At 46.2% G+C, this 25983-nt stretch overlaps 1 protein-coding gene across 3 annotated transcripts in view; it reads right to left on the bottom strand.

Annotated features, from left to right (window-relative positions):
- TULP4 (TUB like protein 4) overlaps positions 1-25983 on the bottom strand; it is a 197865-nt gene that overhangs the window by 66254 nt on the left and 105628 nt on the right. For all 3 annotated transcript variants that reach the window (XM_060419298.1, XM_027972621.2, XM_060419299.1), the window contains one exon: positions 1367-1495. In XM_060419298.1, the coding sequence (XP_060275281.1) occupies positions 1367-1495 (129 nt within the window). The remainder of the gene's footprint in view (positions 1-1366; positions 1496-25983) is intronic.

Below are 25983 nucleotides of genomic sequence, written 5' to 3'. Positions count from 1 at the left end.
AGGCTGCCCACTCCAGTATTCTGGGCTTCCCTGGTAGCTTAGTTGGTAAAGAAGCCACCTGCAGTGCAGGAGACTACAGTCATGGGGTCGCAAAGAGTCGGACACGGCTGAGCAACTGAGCACAGTCCTCCTAGTTATCCCTGGAGGCAGATACTGTTACAGTCCCAAGGGTACAGAAGAGCAAACTGAGGTACAGAAGTGAAGTGTCTCCTACAAGAAGTCACGACTGAGAGGCTGACTCCAGCGCCCACACTCGTGGCCACAAGGCCCACCTTCCAGGTGGCGTGAACTCCTCAGGGCATGGAGGTCTCCACATCTGTGGCTCTATTTCAGGTGAGTGAGCAGGCATAGGGTGGTTGCCATCTCTTCCTTCTTTCTCTCACAGGGGGATATAGGACACTGATAAGGCCTTCTTAGAGCCTGTCAAAATTAGTACATTGACCTTACCAAATAAATAAACTCACAAAAATAGAACACTGTGTTTTTACTGGGAGGTAGGTTTGCCTCCTGTGATGGTATCTACGAAGTTGCTCAGCCTAACAGTAACTGCTGATAACAGGTTCATTCCCTGCAATTTTCTGTCACTTCACCGGTCTGCATCTCTCAAAGTTGGTGAGCTCGTAGCTTCTTTAAGCAACAGCTGGGAGGAGAGACAGTAAGAATTCGTTTCCTTGTAAACATACAGAAAGACAGTTGTGAAGACTATCTATCCCTACAGAGTCAAACAGTCTAAGAAACCCCTCGTCAATAAGGTCCCGCGAGGACTCTGGCCTGGCAAATCCTCGGGTCGGACCCGAGTCATTATGCACCCGAGACAGGAGCTCCGTGCAGCCGCGCCCCCGGGGAGAGAGAGCCAGGTTGGCGCCATCAGCCACTGGAACCCACCGAGGGGTTTGAAACAGCACAGCTCAGCGGGTGTCCCGGGAGCAGTAGTTCCCCACTGAGTCGAGACAAACTGGCACTGGAAAGGAGGGGCTGAGCGCTGACCACTGGTGGCCCCCCTAACTGGAACCCGACAGAGCGAGGGCTGAAACTCGGCCTGAGAAGCAGGTGCTGAGAACGGCGGGTGGAGTGCCCCCACGAGAGCATGTGGAAGATGACAACGTGGGGAAAAACCTTCGCAGGGGTGCAGATACGCCTACGCCAGGAGCACTGCAGAGGGTCCAAGTCAACAGGGAAGCACAACACTGATGGTGCAAAATGACTTTGCAGATTTCAACTGCTCGGAACGTGCAGATTCCCACAACAGCTGCACGCTGGAAGATATGGAGGCGCCGTCCTTCCCCCTCCAGAGGAAGCTCGAGGAGCAGGCCCTGGCTTCACTCGCCCTCCTCTGCCCAGCCCGGAGGCACCTCCCGCTGCTCACCTGGGCCCCTCGGTCATTGACCAGCTCCACGGACCACCGGCCCTCGTACTGGATCCACACGAATATCCCGCCGTCCGCATCGCACGTGGCCAGCTTCTGGTATGGCTCGTTCCACCTCACCAGCACAACCTGGAAGATGACCAGGAAGACATTTACTGCAGAGAAGGAGCCCGTGGGCATGGAAGCTGTTCACGAAGTTATCAGACCCAGAACTAAAGAGAAAGTGCAGTCAAAGAAAGGACTCAAGGAGGATGAGAGGAGCGGGGAGAGGCCTGGGGGGCGGATCAGCAGAGGGAAGGATGGATGTGTCTCAGGGACTGGCCCACGTGTCAAGGCTTCTTGACAAACAGCGGGCATCTGAGCAAACCATAATAAACTCCAACACGAAAAACGGCCACTGCCATGGAAACAGAGCAAGCCAGGGCCTGCCTGTACCCCGACTGCCTCCTGCAGCACCAGAGCACTCCTCTGATGGTCCCGTGTGGTGGGAAAGCAATTTTCTCAAAATTCATTGTGTATCTGAATCGGGGGCTCTTTATTTAGCATAGAAAGAAGAAAGGGTGGGGCCTATTTAACCTCATTTTTTCCCCAAAGTGAAACTTTCTATGTCTTTTCTAAGACTACCTTATTTCCAAATAGTTCAGCATCTAAACACGCCAATTTGGAAAAAAATACACAGTAGAAATAAGTTGCTTGTGATTTATCACAGAGGAAAGATGAAGAAATAATTAACTTCAAAACTGATGCATGTAAAAACTTAATTTTTAAATTTGATAAATTCTGAATCTGGACAAATCATTTTCATCTTTCTCAACTATCACTCCCTCAGCTACAGGTGGACCCTGCTAGGTGGTTGGTGGCATCGGCCCTCACAGAGCCCAGTAAAACCTGCAAGGACATGGGGCTATGAAGTGGTCACAAGAAGACACAAAACCAGCACCTGGGGTCACTATGGGGCAGGTTCCAGAGTGTGGCCTGACCTGCCTGTGCTGGTGACTGAGATTTCATTTATTTAGCTCTTTTTAAAAACTCTGCATAAAGAGAGGAAAGGCTGCAATCCTCTGAGACCTGGCCATCATCAGCCAATCTAACCTGGTCAGTGGCCCCCATGCCAAGCGGATGCAAGCTCTCCACGGATGTAGGCACTGCCCACTACCTGCCGCTGGCCCATCTGACCCTGTCCCTCCGCCAGGACCGCCTGCCTCACTCTGGCTGCCGCTCTGCAGGTGCTGCCCTCACTGCCCCCCACCTCCTGTGCCCACAGATCCAGGCTCCCTCTGCCCCAGAGCCCTGGCCACCTGAGGGATGGATGGAGGCACCCTCGCCTCTGAACACTGATGCGCAGGAATGCCGCGAGCATGCCAAACAGCCCCGTGTAAATTATGAGTCTCATTCGGCTATAGCTTTGAATGGTGGCTGAAAACTATTGCAAGTAGGTTATTTTCAACTCCCAAAGGCATTTTAACAACAGCCAATAATACTGACTGACTGCCTATTACCAACTGTTAGGTTGCGAGGGTAGGAGTTAAGAAATCCTGGTCCGTGTGGAGTTCAGTTCACTGAACAGACATCACATCCTGCTCCACATACAGAGCTGGGAACATATGACAGACAGGAGGTCGATGGTGAGGAGCAACAAATCCAGACCCATTATCTTAAAGCCTAGTTTCTAAAGGGGCTTCCCTGGTGGCTCGGCAGTAAAGAATCTGCCCGCAATTCAATCCCTGGGTCGAGAAGAACCCCAGGAGAAGGAAATGGCAAATTGTTCGAGTAGTCTTGCCTGGGAAATCCCTTGGACAGAGGAGCCTGGTGGGCTATACAGTCCCCTGGACCACAAAGAGTCAGACACGACTGAGAGACTAAGACTTCCACTTTTAACTTATTCTAATTTTTAAAATTCTATATTTAAATTACTGATCCAATTCTTAAGTGTCTTTAAACGTACCAAATGTGTCATAAAATCTAGAATTTCCAAGCAGCCAACTTCATAAACTTCTTTCAGACCCACTGGTGCCTGGCCCGAGCAGCGCTCACCACAGCGTGCCACAATCTGGCCCCGAGACACGCTCACCATCCAAGCCCACAGCGACTCGTGCATTTCAGAACAGTGTGACAAATAAGAATGTGATCGCTTTTAAACTATTTACGTTAAATACGGTGAACATTACTACTACGGTGAACTATCTACTATAGTCTTCCTTACAGATTAGTATTTTGATGACAAGGCATCATCATTCAGAAAACAGAGGCGAGTCCCATTTTCTATACTTTCGCCTTTTTCCTTTAACATGCATTGCCACATATGGTTGCATATTTAGTTATCATCATCAGTAAAACCTCTCCTTCAGAACAGCCTGCATAGTCACAGCATGACATGGACACAAAAGAGCAGAAGCAAAAAAAATATTTTACAGTTATTTCTAACATTAAAAATGTCTTGGTCTTGTGGTAACACTAGTGGGTGTTGGACAAACAAAAAGTTCACAGACTCGACTTCATCTTTTCGTAATTCCTGATGAGTTGAGACTCAGCAGTTAACAGAATGCAGCCCCCATCCACACACTACTTTGCTGGGAGTGTAACCGGTGTAATGGAATATAGGTGGGTTGCTCCCCTAAATTAAGAGAAATCTTTCCAGTGACTCTTGGTTTAAAAATAAAGTTTTCAAAGGCAGTGTTGTTTCTCTGAGTTAGTTTTCTCATTTCCTCTTTCGTCTGTGATTCCAAGCCGCCCGTCTTATCTCCCGGCAGCTTATTTCCTGTTCTCCCAATCCCTCCAGTCTGCCTGGCAGAGTCAGGACATACCAGAGTGCTGAGGAATTGCCAAGCGAGTGGGGCCAGCTGGGTTCTCAGTCGCCCAGATCACACAGGAGGGCGCTGAGTAGCTGCCCAGGCGTTCCAAGGCAGAGCCTTCCTTCCCTCTTAGAGGAAGATGGGGCTCCTCTTTGCTTTGGGCACAAAAGAGCTCCAGCATTAAGAATGTTAGGTGAAGTGTGCATTCTACTGAACAGAATATAAGTCAAGTTTTGACTTAGGTCTTTGATTATTCCCCCAAAATGTCAGCCTGTCACCCTCTCCAAAATAAGATTTCTATTGTTTTATAGTTATTCTTATCAATAAATACTTACGGAGGAATTCCCAGTAAAAATGCAATGCAGGTCTGTGGAAGGGCTCTTTGGGCTGTACTGTAATGCCCTCAATAAGTCACTTCACCTCCTATTCCTGGCACTATTTTTAGACAGAACAAAGCCCTAGTGTCAGCTAATCCACCTCAAGGATGTTCATCTTTTGAGACAGGAACCCTTCAAATGGTGTTGGTAGAAAAACTGATGCTTTTGAATTGTCGTGCTAGAGAAGACTCTTGAGAGTCCCTTGGATAGCAAGGAGATCAAGCCAGTCAATCCTAAAGGAAATCAGTCCTGAATATTCACTGGAAAGATTAATACTGAAGCTCTAATACTTTGGCCACCTGATGCGAAGAACTGACTCATTAGAAAATAAGACGCTGGGGAAAGATTGAAGGTAGAAGGAGAAGGGGATGACAGAGGATGAGATGGTTGGATGGCATCACTAACTCGATGGACATGAGTTTGAGCAAGCTCCAGGAGTTGGTGATGGACAGGAAAGCCTGGCGTGCTGCAGTCGATGGGGCCACAAAGAGCTAGACATGACTGAGTGACTGAACTGATGATTCAAATGTTCCATTCTAAAACAAGGAAGTTAACCTCCTATATCTGGAAGAACATAGACAGACTACAAAAGCACCTGATTCTCAAAACAGCCTGGTACCTGGAGCAGGCATTCCCATCTTCATTTTATAGAAAAGGAAACAGGTTCAGAGAAGTTCCTTTGCCCAAAGCACCCAACTGGCGGGAGGCAGAGAAGGGCTCGGAACCAGGCACACTCATCCCTGGTTCTTTGTATCTTCCTAATTACAAAGTGAAAGTCAGGCATAATCATTTTAGGAGCCTATTTTGGGGGGAATATTGATTCATGCTAGGGAAACAATTGTATTCGTGAAGAATACTCAAATGGTTTTTTAAAATTAGAATGCTGAAATATCTAGTCTAGAATTTTTGACCATCCAAAATGAGCTGCAAAAAATTGTTCAGAAGGGCTTCCCTGCTGGCTCAGTGGTGAAGAATCCGCCTGCCAATCCATGCAGGAGACATGGGTTCAATCCCTGGGTTGGGAAGATCCCACACGCCGTGGAGCAACTAAGCCCATCTGCCGCAGCTCCTGAGGCCCCAGTGCCCTAGAGCCCATGCTCTGCAACAAGAGAAGCCGCTGCAGTGAGACACTTGCGCCTCTCACACACAGAGCAGGCCCTGCTCACCATAGCCAGGGGAATCCCATGCAGCAACACAGACCCAGCACAGCCAAAAATAATCATCAATAGAAAATAAAGAAGTGTTTTACCGTTGAGAAAACTAGAAAAACAATCTTGGGGCAGAATCAGGAGACATAAGCACAAATGATGAGAAGCCCGTGAGAAGTACGTGAAAGAGAACTTTCTAACAAGGAGCAGGAGTGCTGCCTATCCGTGGAAGGGGCTGTCTTCAAAAGGAACCTGAAACACTGGAAACAAGAGGCGGGGCAGCCAACTGCCAAGGGTACCTGGGAGCAACTCATCTAAGGGGGTGTGGCAGGGGGACTACAACTAGGGGACCTCCATATTACCATCCATCCAACTCCAAGATGACAGATCAAGGTTAAATGAGGCCTTAGCATCAGTGATGTTACGGCCTCAAAAGAAAAAAAAAAGGCTGATTTAAGCTCTTAAGCATCTACCAAGTGATAAACTGCCACTAAATTCACTGAAGGGAAATTCAATTATTAAAGTAGTTAACTTGGCTATTTGAACTAAGGTTTTATATATTATATATTATTAGTACTCTTTGTCAACCAGGTGTGTATTTTAGTGATTTATAATACACGTAACCTAGTAGATTAATTTTCAAGATGTTCCTCTCCAGCTCTCAGAGCAGCTAAGACGGCCAGATTCTCAGCATCTTGCTCTTTAAAATCCCTATCTCTCAGCCCAGCACACCGAGCATTTGGTCAGGAAACAGCACTGCTCCGGGCACACGGCTAGGCTAACAACTGAAGACAGAACCTCAGCTCACCCCGTGACAGGCTGATGCTGACCCCAGCCGACAGCAGGCCTCTCAGCTCCGGGGAGCAGGCCACAGCCGGAACCAGGAAGCTTCTCACTGACCACAGAAAGCCCAAGCGGCAGTCTGCTCTCTAACACCCTGCAGCTTCACTGTGTCTGAAAAAGGAAGTCAGCCTAGACCATTTCTGAAGATCCCTCCAGCTCTAATACTTTGACACCCTGAATTCTATTTGGACAAGTACTAAACAAATATGGCATACCTACTCCTAAGTGCAACATCCTACAAAACTTAAATACTGATATATTTACCCCCCAAGAGAAACATCTAGCACATGGATCACGACATACCACCTGGTAAGAGGGTGCGTAGTTGATGGGAGGGGGTGCAGCTGGGCGAATATGTTATCATAATTTGATTCAGAGTCTGACACAATATACAAGTTTCTTCCTAAGTGCTTGCTTATGATTTTTAAAACATGAGCGATATTGCATTCTAAGTAATTAGTTCAAGAGTTACATAAAAACCGAGTTTCCATGTATAGTGACAGTTAATTTCATGTGTCAAGTTCACTGTGCCCCTTTGGATTTTGGAGGCTACATGCCCCTAATTTGAGTGTGACAATCTGGCCTGTTTACCTAGTGACCCAAAAGGCTGATGATTTTGAGTGGGGTCCAGAAGAAGAGAGAACTCCTCATAGATCAGGCCACTGTGTGATCTGCTCTGTGGCCCAGGTCACGTGATACAGCAGATTCAGTGGTACCCAAAGCATCAGTGTCAGAAAGGGGTGCTGTCTGGAGCCTTTGGTGGAAGAATCTCAGTGCAGGCCTTGGGGTTTAGAGCACAGCCCTGCCATCTGCCATAGACAACGACTCTCCTTCTGAGAAACAGCTCTTGGCCTGAAACAGACAAAACACTTAACCATGGTCCAGCAAGTCTCCATGAGACCTGAGCTGCCCATCAGGACCTGACCTGGGTATTACCTGACCACCAGCCATAAGTTAAAATATCAACATTTTGGTCAAAACTCATATGTATTTTTCCTTTTTAATCTTTTTTCTAATCAGGGAAATACACACTAAGTAAAACTCAAATGTACAGAAGTATATAAACAGAAAATGAACATTTCTTGAAACGCTGTCTCAACTATTTGACGCACATTCCCTGAGATCCGTATCTCCCGTTCCCTGGTGAACAGACCTGCACGACACCTTAATCCAAATAAATGTGCATTCACCCTTCTCTTTCTAACAGCAAGTTTCTCACATCACTTCCCAATAACTAACTCCATTTCCTGTCATAATCTCTGCACACATTATTACCTTGCCTTCAAAGAATTTCCTATTCCACTATTTTGTATTTAAACTGAACCACAAACTCATAGACTGCTTCTGCTGTCTGTCCCCACATCACAAGACCCAGGTGCCTGGGAAGAGCAGCTCTTTGGTAAAGAGCTCCTGTTAACCAGCCAGGACTTGCTCAGGAAAGTGACAGGAGTCCTCCCCCGAACACACCACTGACTCATCTTCATCAGAGTCCCTCAGGGTCCTCCCGAAGGTCTGTCCCACCAGAGGGCTCCTGAGGGCTCCAGGAACTGACTCAGTTTCCAGTTAGATGAGAGACCCACCACAGGAGTGAGTTTACTGACTTTCTCAGCAGACAGCCGCACGAGGGCACAAGCCAGCCGCTGCTGGCCGCTCGGCCTCGAGATACAGAACGCACGCGAGGACCAGAGTCATACGAGAGCCACAGAGGAGCTGGCTTCCCATGGGGAGCTTTTCCTGCCCAAATTACCCTGCACCTGCTCCCCACCTCCTGCTCGGCCACCCCACACTGAACCGCCACCTTCAGTATCTCAGGGCCAGGCACAGTCCCAGGCCGAGGGTACTGCCTGATTGTTGTTTGAATGGATTCCAAGTAGAAAAGTAGCGCACTCAGGGATGGAATTACAGACTGGTGTTTAGTTTTGCCTTTTTATTGAAATATAGTTGATTTACAATGTTGGGCTTCCCTGATAGCTCAGTTGGTAAAAAATCCACCTGCAACACGTGAGACCCGGGTTTGATTCCTGGGTCGGGAAGATCTGCTGGAGAAGGGATAGTCTACCCACTCCAGTACTTGGGGGCTTCCCTTGTGGCTTAGCTGGTAAAGAATCTGCCTGCAGTACAGGAGATCTGGGTTCGATCACTGGGTTGGGAAGATCCCCTGGAGAAGGGAATGGCTACCCACTCCAGTATTCTGGCCTGGAGAATTTCACAGACTACATAGTCCATGGGGTCTAAAAGAGTCAGACACAACTGAGCGACTTTCACTTTCACTTACAATGTTGCATTAGTTTCAGGTGTACGACAAAGTGATTCAATTATATACATACGCACTTTTTCAGAGTCTTTCCTTTATAGATCATTATAAGATATCGAGTACAGTTCCCTGTGCTATATAGCAGGTCCTTGTTGGTTATAGTAGTGTGTATGTGTTAATCTCAAATTCTTAAATTATCCCCCTCCCCTGCCTCATTTTTTTTCTTTTAATCAGTTAGCAGATAGCATTGACTATAGCTATTGTTTCAAAATTGTTTATATCACAAAAATTAAGTGAAGAATGAAAGTAGAAAGGAAAACAGTACAGTTTTATACTGAAAACCACAGTCGCATTAAAATTAACTGAACTTTCTCTGACTTCGCAGTTAAAGGGAAGGAAACCAGAATTTTAAATACTCTCGTTAGAAAATCCTTGGATGCATCTCACTGTACATTTGGTTGCATTTCAACTTTTTCTGAGACATGGTTATTATGAAGATAACACCATATGGAAGAAATGAATCATCTGTGGGAGGTCAACTCAGAACTGAGTTTTGGACGATGTTTGTGCTTTTGAAGTTCAAGGCAGCACAAAAGAATTCTATTTAACTTGTCCTCAGAGCATCCCTGGGAACCTTCACAGTAAGTCAGGGAACATTCTCGTTCAACAACATACATCCAAGTTTTATCCAAGGCCTTCCCATGACTTCTCTCTGAGACAGCATGAAGACTCAGGCTCCTAAAAATCATCCTGAATACCACACTGCTTTTGAGAGATTAATTTTAACCACATTGTGGTACAGATTGAAACACTTATACAAAACCAGATGGTCACTGAGAACTATAAAGTCACATTCATTGGAAAAAAAAGAAAATAAGAACAGTGAGGAGGTGCAGTCTCCACCACTAGGGTGACTCCAACGTAACAGTACAAGTTAGAAGACAGCACTCTAATTGAGCTAAGTGAGGAGCCCAGGCTCAGGAGAGCTTCGGACTGTGTGAGGAGTCTCTAGGCCTAGAGCACTCACTACCTGTTGAACGCTGCTAAGGCCTCACCCACACCCTCAGCCCAAGGCTCCACCACACAGGGGTCCCTAGAGCACCTTCAAATGGAGGGGCCCAGCAAAGCTCAGGCTCTGGCACTCGCCATTGTCTGATATCCTCCGTCTAATTCTTGGGTTGTGGGGGACACTTCACACGAAGACCCAGAACGTGCGCACAGGATGAAAGTGTGAGCACACATTCACTGAGCTCTGTCTGAACAACAGGTCAGCCTGAACCTGGTTGAACAACAGGTGAACCAAAATTACCTGCAGCTGTTCTCTTCTCAACTGAGAGGCCTTACCGAGACCTTAGTTGCTGCTTGCTTACTTCAGCACACAGCCAAGAATACCATTTTGTCCCATCAATGATTCCATGTTAGGAAATGAAACCCCATCACTCTTTAAGTTACACAATGCACAGAAATACACAAAATAAAGATAGCTTACGAGGGGGGAAAGCCCTGCTGAGCTTCTGAAAGTCAAACTGAAGTATGACTTTCACACTTTAAAAGGCTAGAATAGAAATTCTGCATTAATAACTGCATACAAAACCACTACCAAGAGGATTTAAGTCATTTTCAACAATGCAATTATTTACAAGAGATACTGAGGTGGCAGACTGCAGCATTAATAGGCAAATGACATTGGGTTTACACCCCAATTAAAATGCCTAGGACACAGTGGAGGAACCTGAGGCACTTCATGTATTTATTGAGCATTTGCCCTGCACCAGGCACCACGCTGGAGCTAGAGAGGCAGCCAAGTCTGGCACTTGGCTTACATGCTTGAGAAGCTCTCAGGACTAGGGGGCAGGCAAGTAAACTGTCCAGCCACCAGCTCAGTGAGGTGCTAGGAATGCTCTATGCGGAGGCTTTGTTAGCACAGGTCTCTGCAGGAAAGGCATTTTCAGGTGTCTCCAAACCCCCAGGGCCAGGGCACTGTTAGCATTCCCTGCAAAAACACTAATTATCTAGAATTCTTTCAAAAGGCAAGAGATTTCTGCCCAATACTCCCTTTTAGAGTGAAAATTGGGGTGGGCTTTTTGCCAGCTGCAAACAAAAAATTATAATTATAGATTCCCCAATATATTTGGCACTTGAGATTTCCCCTTCAAAATACTTCTCAGTGTTTCATTTCTGGGCATACGTGCCTCTGCAGTATAACTTACCACTAGATCTCAGTCAATAGCCTGAAATCCCTGAAATGTACTTTCAGTTCTTTTTAAACCTAAATTCCTAGTTAGTAACTCTGTATTTGCATTTAGTTCTATGTTTCCATTACTAAAGTTCAACTTTTTTCCATCTTGCTGAAGATCCATTATTCTACACATTTGGCAGATGCAAACATAACATTCTTTGTGAAGGCAATTACCAAAGGCAACGTGAATGGTCAAAGAATTCAGCCACTGTTTTACTAACCTATAAAGACAAGAGTCAACTCCATTCCATCATGAGTGCTACTAACCAAAAACAGGGCACATGCCTTGCCAGCCCCTGGTGAGCCGCATGACCTGCTGAGCCTTGGTTTGCTCAATCTGTAAACAGAAGTGTTAGCACGTGACCAACAGGACTGCTGCAAAAGCAACTGGAGAGAAGAGTCACCACCGTTCGGTTCTAGACTTGCCATCATCTCCTGAGTTCTTCACACGTGTCACCTCCCTTAATCCTCATGCAAACCCCCTATGGGGTGATGAGGACCATCCCCACTGCAAAGGTGAGGAAACTCGGTTTAGAGGTGCTCATCAGTTTCCCTCGAGTCTCTCAGCAAGTGGAGACAGAGCCAGCAATGACCCTGGTCGGTCAGACCCCAAAGCCTGTCTTTATCTCTGAACTGCCTGCCTTCCTCTTAGAGACGACGCATGCGCAAGTCTGGGGCCAGGGCCTGGGCAAGCCCCACGAGCAGCATCCACATTAGCGGCTGCTATTAAGAAGCATATCGGTTTCTAATGCTGGTGAGGAATCCTCAGCCCAGAGAGTGGCCTGGGTGTCATATCCCACCCATGTTCTCGTGAGCAGTAAAAACCCAGCCTCTGGCCTCTGTTCCAGCCCCGAGGGCCCTGCCTGTCCCAGCCTGAACCATGTGCCCTGCACCCCCTCACTCCCTGCCATTGGCTTGGCTAGGCAGTCTCCCAAAGCCCACCCCAAATGGGTGCGTCTGAGGTTCGCTCTCTGCCCAGCTCTCAGCAGGGAGAAAGCACACAGCCCTGGAGGCGACTGCACCCTTCACCCTGTGTCTCTGGCTGCTGGATCCCTCATCGAGTCTGGCCCCGCTCACCCCACGCCGCCTACTCCCTCTCCCCTGAGAGCCCCTCCTTCAGTAAACTGTTCCAACCCCCATGCGGCAACGACTCAGACCCCATCTCAGACTCTGCTTTGAGGGCACCAAACCAGAGATGCTCTGTAAGTTTGCAAGATGAGAAACTTGGTCAGTGGCTCACAAAGTCCTGACCCAGGTTCAGCAGCACAGAACCACCTGGGAATTTGTGGGAAAATGCAAATTCTCGGGCTCCGGAAGACCAGGTGATCAGAAATTCTGGGTTGGGCTTTTGGGAACTCCTCGGCAGAGTCTCACAAAACCGGTCTGGGAGCTCCCTGGGCCCTGAAGGCAGGGCAGTGATGGCACCCAGGGACTGGAAGATGCTTCAGCTCCAGGTGCACCTCCTACCAGGCGCTTCAGGAAGGGCACTCGTGAGAGGCTTGAGCAGCAGGAAAACACACACACGCAGACACACACATACACACACACAAGGGAGAAGGCAACAGGGAGGGAGGGCCTCTGTATGTGTTCAGAACTTATTTCTCCAGCAGAAATAGGAAAGGTAAGATTGACTTTGTAAAATTTTTGGTAAGAGCAAGGGATTGAATTGGAAAAGGGCGGCCATTTGCAGTTAAACTTTACACAAAGTCAAGAGAAGTCTGGGTCTTCACATTTACAGGGCTGAAAATTCCTGTTGTCCGGTGGAAGCCTGATCAACAGCCCCGGGGAGACTGCAGTCACACGGCTGACTCCTGACCATTCTGAACATGAGGTCGTTTTTCAAGAGGACAGAAACCATTGACCAAAGACTCTAGTGAAGAAGAGCACACAGCCCACCTTGGAAGGAAAACGTGCCAGCACGAGGCAAAGAGAGCTGTGGTCCTGACCACATGGCAGAGGCCTCGCTGCCCCCCGTGGAGTCTCAGGACTGGCTCAGGGCTCAGCAGGCAAACCCCACAACCACCTCCCACTGACCCGGCAGCCCAGCTGCAGGTGCCCGGGTGTGCCCAAGGCAATATGCGGGATACGGGGAGATGGCAAACAAAAATGTTATTAATAATATTTAATATATGAACTAAGGTGGGGTCCCCTTTCCCACACTGGGGAAGGTTACCCAGTTGAGATACGACAGGTCGGGCCCCGGTGGGGAGCAGGAGCTGTACGGGGCCCTACACACCCAGGGCCGGGTTCAACATGTGCTCAGCTTAACTAAGCCAGCCTCACAGAGAGGATGACCGGCTTTGAAAGGACACTTCCAAGGAAAACAAAGGTGAAGATAAAACTAATTATGCAGCACAAGCACAAACAAGAAAATGGCAGGACTGACGTTTTTCCTACAGTCAGAATGGGTCTTCACCAGCCAGAAAAGTACAGGGCTGATCCAGACAGATCTGACAGCACATGGCTCCCATGTGTGTGTAAACATATATGGATACTAACCACGTATGTATGTGTCTATGTCAGCGCGTCAGTCGCTCAGTCGTGTCCAACTCTCTGTGACCACATGGACTGTAGCCCGCCAGGCTCCTTTGTCCATGGGATCTTCCAGGCAAGAATACTGGTATGGGTTGCCATTTCCTTCTTCAGGGGATCTTCCCAACCCAGGGACTGAACCCACATCTACTGCACTGGCTAGTGGATTCTTTTCCACTGAGCCACGAGGGAACTTCACCGGCTCCAGGCCTGGGCGGTCACACCAGGTGGTGAGCTACATTCAAGACAGGAGCCTGCCTGCCGTAAGCCTGGCATGGAGAAGTGGTGAAGCCTTTCCCCCACATGGCATTTACCAGGGGTGACGGGCTGGCTTCACAGATCAGAGCAGCCAGAGACTGCAGGTGCCCCAAGGTTGGCCCACGGGCCCAGTAAGGGAGGTGGGACCTCGGCTGTGGGTTGGGGCACTTGGTACACCCGCGTGGTCATCACCCAGATGAGGGTCAGGACACATCCCCCAAATGCATGGCACACGCTGCATGCTGGAGAGTTTACAAGGAAGGAACTTGAGAAACAGCAGGAGCACAAAGGACTCTGACCCGCCCTCATCCTTCTCCCCCAAAGCAGCCCCTCAGATCCTCAAGTCGGAGGTGGCCTCCCTGAACCCAAGGGATGGAGGGACGTGAGAGGGCTGGATGGACCAGGCCTTGCTAGGTCACCCCAGTTCCCTGCGCTGAGCCACGGCCCTTCTGTCCTGTCATGTTCCCACCACCCCCCTTTCATCAAACCAGCACCAGACACCCAGGATTAAGCACGGCTTCATGGCTCATTTCTTCACGATGGCTCTCATCTCATGTAACACTTACATTAAACAAATGTGCGGGCTTTGCACTTGTTTGTCTCTCTCTTGTTAGGAGACCCAGCTGAGAATGGAATATGGGTACAGGAGACGCTTACTCCTCCTCGACCCACTAGCCTGCTGGAGCCGAGGGAGTCAGGCCAGCGTGAAGCTAACCTGGACAGTTTTCTGGGTTTCCATCTGCCCTCATCAACGCCTAGTGTCTTTCTGACTCAAAACGTTCAAAATTTCATGATATATGAAAAAGCAGGAAGTCATCAGTGTATTTCATACAACAAATTAAACCTAGTCTCCATAAACAAGGACAGGACTGCCAACCTAACAGAAGCAGTATTACAGCTCCACCTGGGCCCTGCGTGAGCTGGTTCTGCAGATGAGGACAAGGGCCAAGGCCACGCATCAGCCAAGGGGGTCTACGTCTTAATGCAATCACAAAGAATGTCCCAAAGCCCATGGGCTTGTCTCCTGGTTACACCTCAGACCCGAGGGGGCAAGCTGGGGGCTGATGGGCTGGTGGGGATTCCAGTGTCAGTGCCAGCATCCATAGCAGTGGAGAGAGCGGGGCCGGGGAAAACCAGGCAGTGCTGTTCGAGGCTTTGCACATAATTCATTGGCCAAAGCCAATGAATGGAAACATCTAACTTGAAGTGAAGGAGATGGACAGTCCTGCATGACCCTGGACAAGTTGGGATGCCAGCACAGGGAGGCTCTGGGAGGCACCTCTGGCTCTGGCCTCATTACTCTCAGAAGCAGGTGCCCACCCTGCAGGCAGACGTTTCTCTAAGGCCGTCCCAGGACAGCATCCATGCTCTCAGGACCACGGCTAAACTTCCCTCCAGTTGCTCTCCACGTGGCTGTCAGCTAACACATGAAGTTCATCGTATTGTTGAAAATCCCTCTTGCAGAGCCAACACAGTCTCACTTTTCATAATTACATCAGCTAATCCCAGCACGGCCCACTCTCTCAACCCCTGGTTGATGTCCTGTAAAGATAAAGCAGCTGAAGCCTGCCCACTCCAGCTGTCCTACCACGAGTCACAGACAGAAGGCAGCTCCGCCGCTTACTCCAGGATTCTGGAAGTGAGGGCTTAGGACAGTGGCATGGACATTTCTTGCAGGGAAGTTAAAACAAGTCAGAAAACAAACCTCTCCCACTTAGACTACTGAAGTGAAACATCTTGAGTTGTATCACAATGCACGTGTATGTGTGTTGAAAAAGCAGTCTGCGAGGAGATACCACAAGGTACCTTCAGGACGTGGGATACAGAAGGTTTTTATATGCCTCCTGCTGTATATTTTTTTCCAAAATAAACAGATTATTTCTATAAATCTGAATATACAAGATTACATAAAATGAGGAAAGATGCATTCATTTGTTCCCTTTAGCATATTTTCAAAGGATCCATTTCAGAACAGCGACTGCCTTTTGTATGCATTACCTCTTTCACGCTACCTTTTTAAAGCACTGAATCTGATGTAAAGAAAGCAAAACTAATTATCACAGTAGCTACCTGATTTGTAAACCTGAACCTGTTTCAAAGAAGGCATGCAGAGTTAAGCTTTCTGTCAATGTTTCTTAATCATCTGACTCAACTGCCTAAAAATAAGGATAATTTTTTGCCAAGAACATAACAAGTGTCAAAGTGAGCATGAGGGCAAGGCGACAGGGAAGACAGCAGCGGGCTGGGTGTGACGGCAGGGCTGGAGGGGAGGCGGTGGTAAGGGCGGCCTGCTTCACCAGGGCCGGCTGTTTGCCTGGCCTTCTGCTGACAGTGTTACACGCATGTCCCCACTGGACTCTTGAGGGTTACTTCACTAGGAAGGACTCCGACTATCCAGTCTCCTCCATCCTGGGACGAGAGGGCGGAGGCAGAGGAAGACTTGCTCAAGGCCTCGGAGCTGCTGGAGGCCGGGCCACGCTGTGAGATATGGGCATCTGAGCCCAGAGCCAGCAGTGTACCCCTCGCCCACGTCACTCTGCCATCCAGTGTAGAGCAGAACTGTGCAGGCGTCACATCACTGTAGACAACCTTCCAACCTTTGAGGCAACAGGAGAAAGTCAAAGAAGAACAGTCAACCCGACATGAAAACCCCCGCGCGTGCCCATCAGGTCTGAGTGGACACCCCCGTTTCGCTGAGTCTGGGGACGCCCCATCCGCCCTGCGTGCTTGTGCCAGGACCGCCTGTCACTGAGCCTCCCCGCCAGCTGGCCGGGGCAATCAGGACTCATGCCACCTGCCAGGCCTTGCCTGCGGCTGCTGGCTGACAGCTCCTGGGGGAGAGGGTCCACCTTTCACTGGGCGCTAGGAGCTGCTGAGGTCATGAAAGCTGGGGGCTTATCAGAACCACCCCCATGAAAGATCTGACGAGCAAACACAATCGACATGTGGAAAAAGCACAGCTGAAGACGCCACTTGATGTGTGGATGAAATATGCCCAAGCCAGACCAACCCAGGGCATTTCAGTCATGAGAGGCAATAAATTCTGTATTCTGGGCAAAGTTAAAATCAGATTTTATACAACTTGCAACCAAAAACAGATGTAACTAATGCTAACTGAAACTGTGAAATTAGTAAATTTAAAAGACCAAAACAAACTAGGAAAAATATGTCTATCACATACAATAAAGAATTCAGTTCAGTTCAGTTCAGTTCAGTCGCTCAGTCGTGTCCAACTCTTTGCGACCCCATGAACCGCAGCACGCCAGGCCTCCCTGTCCATCACCATCTCCCGGAGTTCACTCAGACTCACGTCCATTGAGTCCATGATGCCATCCAGCCATCTCATCCTCGGTCGTCCCCTTCTCCTCCTGCCCCCAATCCCTCCCAGCATCAGAGTCTTTTCCAATGAGTCAACTCTTTGCATGAGGTGGCCAAAGTACTGGAGCTTCATCTTAAGCATCATTCCTTCCAAAGAAATCCCAGGGTTGATCTCCTTCAGAATGGACTGGTTGGATCTCCTTGCAGTCCAAGGGACTCTCAAGAGTTTTCTCCAACACCACAGTTCAAAAGCATCAATTCTTCGGCACTCAGCCTTCTTCACAGTCCAACTCTCACATCCATACATGACCACAGGAAAAACCATAGCCTTGACTAGACGGACCTTTGTTGGCAAAGTAATGTCTCTGCTTTTGAATATGCTATCTAGGTTGCTCATAACTTTTCTTCCAAGGAGTAAGTGTCTTTTAATTTCATGGCTGCAGTCACCATCTGCAGTGATTTTGGAGCCCCCAAAAATAATGTTTTCCCATCTATTTCCCATGAAGTGATGGGACCAGATGCCGTGATCTTCATTTTTTGAATATTGAGCTTTAAGTCAACTTTTTTGCCCTCCTCTTTCACTTTCATCAAGAGGCTTTTAGCTCCTCTTCACTTTCTGCCATAAGGGTGGTATCATCTGCATATCTAAGGTTATCGATATTTCTCCTGGAAATCTTGATTCCAACTTGTGTTTCTTCCAGTCCAACGTTTCTCATGATGTACTCTGCATATAAGTTAAATAAGCAGGGTGACAATATACAGCCTTGACGCACTCCTTTTCCCACTTGGAACCAGTCTGTTGTTCCATGCCCAGTTCTAACTCTGCTTCCTGACCTGCATACAGATTTCTCAAGAGGCATAGAAAATGTTAAATAAATAACAGGAAATTCTCAGTTTCCCTAGTGGGTCCTGAAATACAACTGTAGACAGAGAGACACGGTGGCCGTGTAGGAGGGTGGAGGGCTCACCCATTATCCAATCCCAACAGGCCCCTTCCCTGTCTGCCTCTGCTCATCTCCAAGGCTCCCTCTCCCTGGAGTCAGGACTGGCCACAGAACATCGCTCAGCGGTAAAGAATCTGCCTGCAATTCAGGAGACACCGGAGTCACGGCTTCGATCGTTGGGTCAGAAGATCCTCGAGGATGAAATGGCAACCCACTCCAGTATTCTTGCCTGAAAAACCCCGTGGACAGAGCAGCCTGTCAAGCTCTTATGTCCTGAGACTTTTACGTTGCAAAAGAGCCGGACATAACTGAGCACTGGCCAATGAGATGTGAGCAGAAAGCAGCGGAAACCACCCTACCATGCTTTCTCTCACCCTAAACTCTACTACTGTGGAGTGAGCTGCAGCAGTCATCTTGTGACCATGAGGAAAAGGCCAAGAGAAGGGCAGAGACACTGCCTCAGGCTTTCAGAACAACGGCTGCAGCCACTTGCCTCTGAACCTCCTGTTATGTGACTCACCATCCTATTTCTATGAGCTATACTTAAGCGTACTATGTCATTTCTTTCAGCACATATCACTGAGTGCCCACCACATTCCAGGCACTTCTCTGAGGCTCCAGGAACACACAGCGGGCGAAGCAGAAAGGCTTCATCTCGCGGTGCTTCCGTGCAGCACACAGGAAAGCACGCCTAAGCACTCCAGATAACATGAGTGTCTACTCACAAGCACCACCGACAAGCATAACAACAAAAGGTCACTGTGAAACATGACATCCTACGCTGGCAAAGGCAGGATAAAACTGCAGTCCTCACAGACAGCCTGGTACCCACTGGAAAGCAAGCAGACCACACGAATCAAAGCAGTCCATTCCCACTCCTAACTCGTCCTCATTAATCCAATAATCCCATGTCTTTTACACCAGGTATGGAAATACATTTGGAAGCCAATCAATTGTTGCTGTTCACTCGCTCAGTCATGTCTCTTTGTGACCCCATGGATGCGGCACGCCAGACTTCCCTGTCCTTCACCATCTCGCGGAGTTTCCTCAAACTCATGTCCACTGAGTTGGTGATGCCATCCAACCACCTCATCCTCTGTCGTCCCCTTCTCCTCCTGCCTTCAATCTTTTCCAGCATCAAGGTCTTTTCCAATGAGTCAGCTCTTTGCATCAGGTGGCCAAAGCATTGGAGCTACAGCTTCAGCATCAGTCCTTCCAATGAATATTTAGGACTGATCTCCTTTAGAATGGACTGGTTGAATCTCTTTGCAGTCCAAGGGACTCTCAAGAGTCTTCTCCAACACCACAATTCGAAAGCATCAATTCTTCGGCACTCAGCTTTCTTTATGGTCCAACTCTCACATCCACACATGACTACTAGGAAAACCATAGCTTTGACTACATGGACTTTTGTTAGCAAAGTAATGTCTCTGCTTTTTAATACACTGTCTAGGTTCATCACAGCTTTTTTTCCAAGCAGCAAGTGTCTTTTAGTTTCATGGCTGCAGTCTCCATCTATAGTAATTCTGGAGCCCAAGAAAATAAAAACTATCGGTGCTTCTACTTTTTCCCCCTTCTAATTGCCATTCAGTATTTCTGGTCTTTTTAAAATTTTATCTTAGGGGAAACATGCAGTTGCTAAGAGAATATTTTTTCACATACTCACCAAATTTGCTTTTTATGTTTAAATTTCCTGAGCAAACCCTCATAAGGTACAACTGATTAAAAACTATCACTAATGATTATTTGCCTTTCGTCACAACTCCTCTGCGACCCTGTCCTGTGGGCATAATGCACTTTAAACATGCAATTACTAAAAGGAAACAGAGAAGAAAAGCTTATTCTTAATAAAAGAATACCTTGCTGTATACAATGGCCATATTTGGTATTCAATTTTTCAAGATATATTCATATTCGACTTCATAATAAAGTATCTCCTTATGGTTCTCATTTTAAATTTTACAAAAGGAAATAAATACCAATGCTCATCTCCTACCTGCCCCCAGACATAAATACATACAGACACTGTACTATTTAAAGAAAGAAATCCTTATGATATGAATGTTGTGTCCATGTTGTTTTTTATTATTTCAAGGGTTTCCTTTTTATTCCTATTTTTTAATAAACATAGTACCCATACAAAATAAACGTGTTAGCTGAGTGAAACTCTTCACTCTTGAGTTTTTAGTTTCCGCAGAACTATTCCATTAACGGCATTTTTTTCTCTTCTCTATCATCTGACTTTTCAGTTACTTGGTACACAAGCTGCCATCTTCTCAGATCTCCTATTTGCTCCTTCCCTACTGCGATCCGACTTTCCATCTGTTGAACATAGCAATGACTTCTCCTTATCTGAGGAACTGTCTCCTAAACACCCTGTAGATGGTCTCTAGAGACACATCCAGTTACAGAATGTAGTTGATGAAATGAAGTATAAAGATTGGTAGGTCTAACAGAAAGGGTCAACCTTCTGTTCAGATGATCAGAACTTTATCACTTTGTGATAAAGTTACCTTTAGGAAGAAGTCAACAGTACAACTACGTTTGTAGACAGTTGCTGCCAGGAGAACAGCAGTCCTTACTGCAGTAAGTGACACATGGAATCAGACTTCTTTAAGCTGGAGATGCTAACATATTAATAAGGAGAAAAAAACCAAACATCCACCAATACATGGCTGAATAATTAAATAAATAATAGGCCATCCATTCATCTGAATAACAATCTTTTTCTCTCTTTTTGTTTTTGAAAAAATATACTGACAAAGAAGTTGTCATACAGAAGAAAAGTTATGTAAAGAAAAAAGCGAGTTGCTGGTCAGGTGTACCAGGATTTAACTGTTTTATGAAAAGCTGTGGACATCATGCACACGTTCAAAATTACCTATTAATTTATTTCGCAACATCAGATCTTACTTGCAGCACGCAGGATTTTCGATTTTCGTTGCAAGAGGTGGAATCTTTAGTTGTGGCATGTGAACTCTTGGTTGCAGCATGTGGGATCTAGTTCCCTGACCAGAGACTGAATCTGGGCCCCCTGCACTGGGAACGCAGAGTCTTAGCCACTGGCCCACCAGGGAAGTCCCTTATGTACATGTTATATGCCTTTTTGCCCATTCTTATGTGCACAAAAAAGCACACAAGAATACCAAACTGTTATCAACAGTTGCTTCCCCAGATATCGGAGATGGTATTTTACTTAATGTATTTCTTTATTTCTTACTATACACACGAACAACTTACGTTTTAAACATGTTTCAACACCATTAAAACCAAATAAAACTACCTAGCCTGGTTGTTTATTCACATGCACATGAATTTTTGTTCAACAACCTGAACTGGGCTATACTCTCTAACAGACACTGTAACCTTAAATCAAAGGAGCTTTCCACCCTTGAGGTGGAGGGGTACCACTGGGCTCTGGCCATCTTCTGGCCAGATCCACACTCATCAATAGAAACTCCGTCAAAAGCATTGTTTGCCAACTCCAAGGAGGCACACCACAGAGTTATTACAGCCCTTACAGCATTTTGTGACTAATCATAGTAATTAAAACCTAAGAAATAATTTGTACAATAAAATCTCCACATCCATTTCTCTTGATCTCAATCAAAACATTTATTTTTATGTGAATGATAAGAAAGTTCAGGGGGGAAAATGCTGTCTCACTTTTATCTCAGGGAAAAGATGCCTTTTATTGATTTTAGTTGAGGGGTTTAGTGAGAAAATTAAATCCTCTGAAACTAAGATACTTTCAGCAAAACCTATCAGAGCTGGCAAAACTAGGAAACTGTTTATTTCGGTTTCATGCATCTCCGTGAAACACAGATCAGCAAACTGCATCATCTTGAGCTGGGACCTTCCCCTTCAAACCTAAGATCTGAATCAGAATTGCTGAATGCCAGACAGGGTGACAACAGACCTCTGCTCGCCTCATATCTCAGCTGGTAAAGAACCCGCCTGCAGTGCAGGAGACCCCGGTTCAATCCCTGGGACAGAATGATCCACTGGAGAAGGGATGGGCTACCCATTCCAGTATTCTTGGGCTTCCCTGGTGGCTCAGCTGGTAAAGAATCCGCCTGCAATGCGGGAGACTTGGGTTCAATTCCTTGGTCAGGAAGATCCCCTGGAGAAGGGAAAGGCTACCCCACTCCAGTATTCTAGCCTGGAGAATTCCATGGGGTCACAAAGGTCATGACTGAGCAACTTTCACTTTCACTCCCCAGTAAATACTGGCAATCACCATGGCAACTGCCACTCTTGCTGTCACCAACTCAGGAAAACTCTGATCCAGTCTAGTCTAGCCTGTGCTTTGCAGTTCTTAGTAAGATTTCAATTGTGATACTGACCATAATTTACAATTACTTTACTTTTGACCATAATTCACAGAGTTTACTTTGATAACTTCAGGAAGCTATTCTTTTAACTTAAAAAATTATTTTCTAGGTGAGTGTTTTTTCCCCCAAAATAACATAATTATTCCTGTGCAGAAAAACTATATCTTTGATGAGGGCTTTGTTTGATTCATCAGAAAAGAAGTGTATTATTTTTTTCTAACAATCTTATACAATGAGACCAATTTTATTACCAATCTTCTATTTAAACAAAATGTCAAGGCTATTTATTTGCTAGTTAAGCACAGAAATTACTAAGTCCTATACTGTATGAATTGAATTTGGCAATCTGCTATAATAGAGAACAGAAAAGATGTCATTATTTGTATTTACTCTGGCTAAACCATTTGAGATATTTAAATCTCTTAAAGCAACAATCTTCTCCAAGCAACTACGTTATATGCATTAAAGGAAGAGAGCAGAACTGATCGTGGAATTTACTTTTGGAGGCAATGAGTCTGAGTTGCTCACATGCACATTCATGAATATGATTTGAATATGAAAACTGCGTTGAGTTTGTAAAGATTCAATAAAGGCAGGTCACTTAAAAACATTTCCGTTCAATTAGCTGAGGGTGACAGGCAGTCAACAATTAAAGACAATCATTTACACAGTGTGCCTACCGTTTCCTTCCAAGTGGCTTTCGAGTTAGGCTCACAATAAAGGGTTGTAATCATTACACTGTTCAGGAAAGCTTTAAATAGGCAAATTGTACCGTACATAAATTATATCTCAGTAAAACTGTTTTAAAAAAAGAAGTTGGGGTGTGTGTGTGTGCCTCAGGGTAAATGGGGAGCGAGTGGTAAGACAGCCTGACACCCCAAGAGAACCTTCCTTGAGTAAAACACTGGTAGTGCGGTATTTCATGGCAAGCAGCACGTACCTTGGACAATGGGAAAAAACATCATGGAGTGAACATATAGAAAAACTACTGGTTAATCTGCTGCTCAGAAATTGTGCTTTAAGTCAAAGTAATGTTTAAGAAAGCAATGCCAAAGAATGCTCAAACTACCGGCGAATTACACTCATCTCACACACAAGGGGAGTAATGCTCAAAATTCTCCAAGCCAGGCTTCAACAGTACTTGAACTGAGAACTTCCAAACGTTCAAGTTGGATTTAGAAAAGGCAGAGGAACCAGAGATCAAACTGCCAAGATCCATTGGATCATAGAAAAAGCAAGAGAATTCCAGAAAAACATCTAGTTCTGCTTTATTGACTACATCAAAAGCTTTGACTGTGTGGATCACAGCAAATTGGAAAATTCTTCAAGAGATGGGAATACCAGACCACCTGACCTGCCTCCTGAGAAATCTGTATTCAGGTCAAGAAGCAACAGTTAGAACCAAACATGGAACAACAGACTGGTTCCAAATTGGGAAAGGAGTACATCAAGGCAGTATATTGTCACCCGGCTTATTTGACTTATATGCAGAGTACATCATGAGAAATGCCAGGTGGGATGAAGCACAAGCTGGAATCAAGATTTCCAGGAGAAATATCAATAACCTCAGATATGCAGATGACACCACCCTATGGCAGAAAGCAAAGAGGAACTAAACAGCCTCTTGATGAGAGTGAAAGTAGAGAGTGAAAAAGGTGGCTGAAAACTCAACATTCAAAAAACTAAGATCATGGCATCCGGTCCGATCACTTCATGCAAACAGATGGGGAAACAATGGAAACAGCGACAGAATTTATTTTGAGGGGCTCCAAAATCACTACAGATATTGACCACAGCCATGAAATTAAAAGACGCTTGCTCCTTGGAAGAAAAGCTATGACAAACCTAGAAAGTGTATTAAAAAGTAGAGACATTACTTTGCCAACAAAGGTCCACCTAGTCAAAGCTATGGTTTTTCCAGCAGTCATGTATGGATGTGAGAGTTGGACCATAAAGAAAGCTGAGCACTGAAGAATTGATGCTTTTGAACTATGGTGTTGGAGAAGAATCTTGAGAGTTCCTTGGACTGAAAGGAGATCCAGCCAGTCAATCCTAAAGGAAATCAGTCCTGAATATTCATTCAAAGGACTGATGCTGAAGCTGAAGCTCCAATACTTGGCCACCTGATGGGAAGAGCTGACTCACTGGAAAAGACCCTGATGCTGGGAAAGATTGAAGGCAGGAGGAGAAGGGGACGGCAGAGGATGAGACGGTTAGATGACATTACCGACTTGACGGACATGAGTTTGAGTAAGCTCCAGGAGTTGGTGATGGACAGGGAAGTCTGGCGTGCTGTAGCCCATGGGATTGCAAAGAGTCGGACACAAATGAGCGACGGAACTGAACTGAAAATGTTTAAAGTAAAATGCATCATTTTTTAATCGACTCCTTAGTTTATCCAACTTCTCTCTCTCTCCTTTGGGTTAACCAACCACCTGCCAATCTCAATCCCTCCAAATGAGGACATCAACCACTGCATGCCGTCCTGGAGAACATCTTTAAACTTTAAGATACACATGAGAAGGAAAAAAAAAGATGCATGTGTGACTGGCAGACAGTGATATAATACATAAGGCAGAGAGCAATTCTGATGTTTCAGATGACAGATGATCTTCAAATTTTGATCTGAGCTTTGGTGGAATACCATGAACCTGCATTAAGAGCTTTAACTGAGAGAACTACACAAACAGCTCCACCTTTATTACGGGGCAGCACCACCCCTCTCTGCTGTAGCCCCAGCGAACTCGACCAGCTCTCCAACTGCACCGCATGGGGTTTCGTCCTGACGTTGTCCTCGGCTTTTACATTTTCCTGTTTTGACAACTTTCTCCAAATTTGTTCATTTCTATAATCACTTTGAGATGGGAGAAATAGAGGATAAATTCATTGTTTCTCAATTTTCCAAGTTTTAAAAACAGCTACCACTGTGTGCTAGTTACAATTCTAAGTACATTCCAGGCTTTAACTCATTTAGTCCCCTTAACAGCCCTGTGAGACAGGAATGATTATGGTCCTCATTCTGCAAATAAAGGTGTGGGAAACAGAGAGAGGTTTAGGAATTTGCCCAAGATCATTCAGCTAATGGATGGTTAAATCAGATTTCCAATCCATAGCATCTGTCTTCTGTCTGTGCACTAAGACACTGCCTTCTGAATAAGGAATGCCCTATCTGAACTTTGGGGTTTCCTGTGTAGTTCAGTTGGTGAAGCATCTGTCTGCAATGCGGGAGACCTGGGTTCAATTCCTGGGTTGGGAAGATCCCCTGGAGAAGGAAATGATACCCCACTCCAGTCTTCTTGCCTGGAGAATCCCATGGACAGAGGAGCCTGGCGGGCTACAGTTCATAGGATCACAAGAGTCGGACACGACTTAGCACTATCTTTCTTTGTTTACTATCTGAACTTTGTAGCTCCACTAAACTGTAGTGAAGGGATAAGTGTTCCTTCTTATCCATGAAATAATTACATCTGTAATACATTTGTTTTTTAAAAATAAATTTATATCCATTAAATCAGTGAAAAGATAGTTTACTCCACTGTCTTTATCAGCACCTGTGAATACCTTGTACAGCTGTCATT

Source organism: Ovis aries, chromosome 8 (genome assembly GCF_016772045.2).
Source record: "Ovis aries strain OAR_USU_Benz2616 breed Rambouillet chromosome 8, ARS-UI_Ramb_v3.0, whole genome shotgun sequence".
Lineage (NCBI taxonomy): Eukaryota > Metazoa > Chordata > Mammalia > Artiodactyla > Bovidae > Ovis > Ovis aries.
This window is presented reverse-complemented; position numbering and strand designations above follow the sequence as displayed.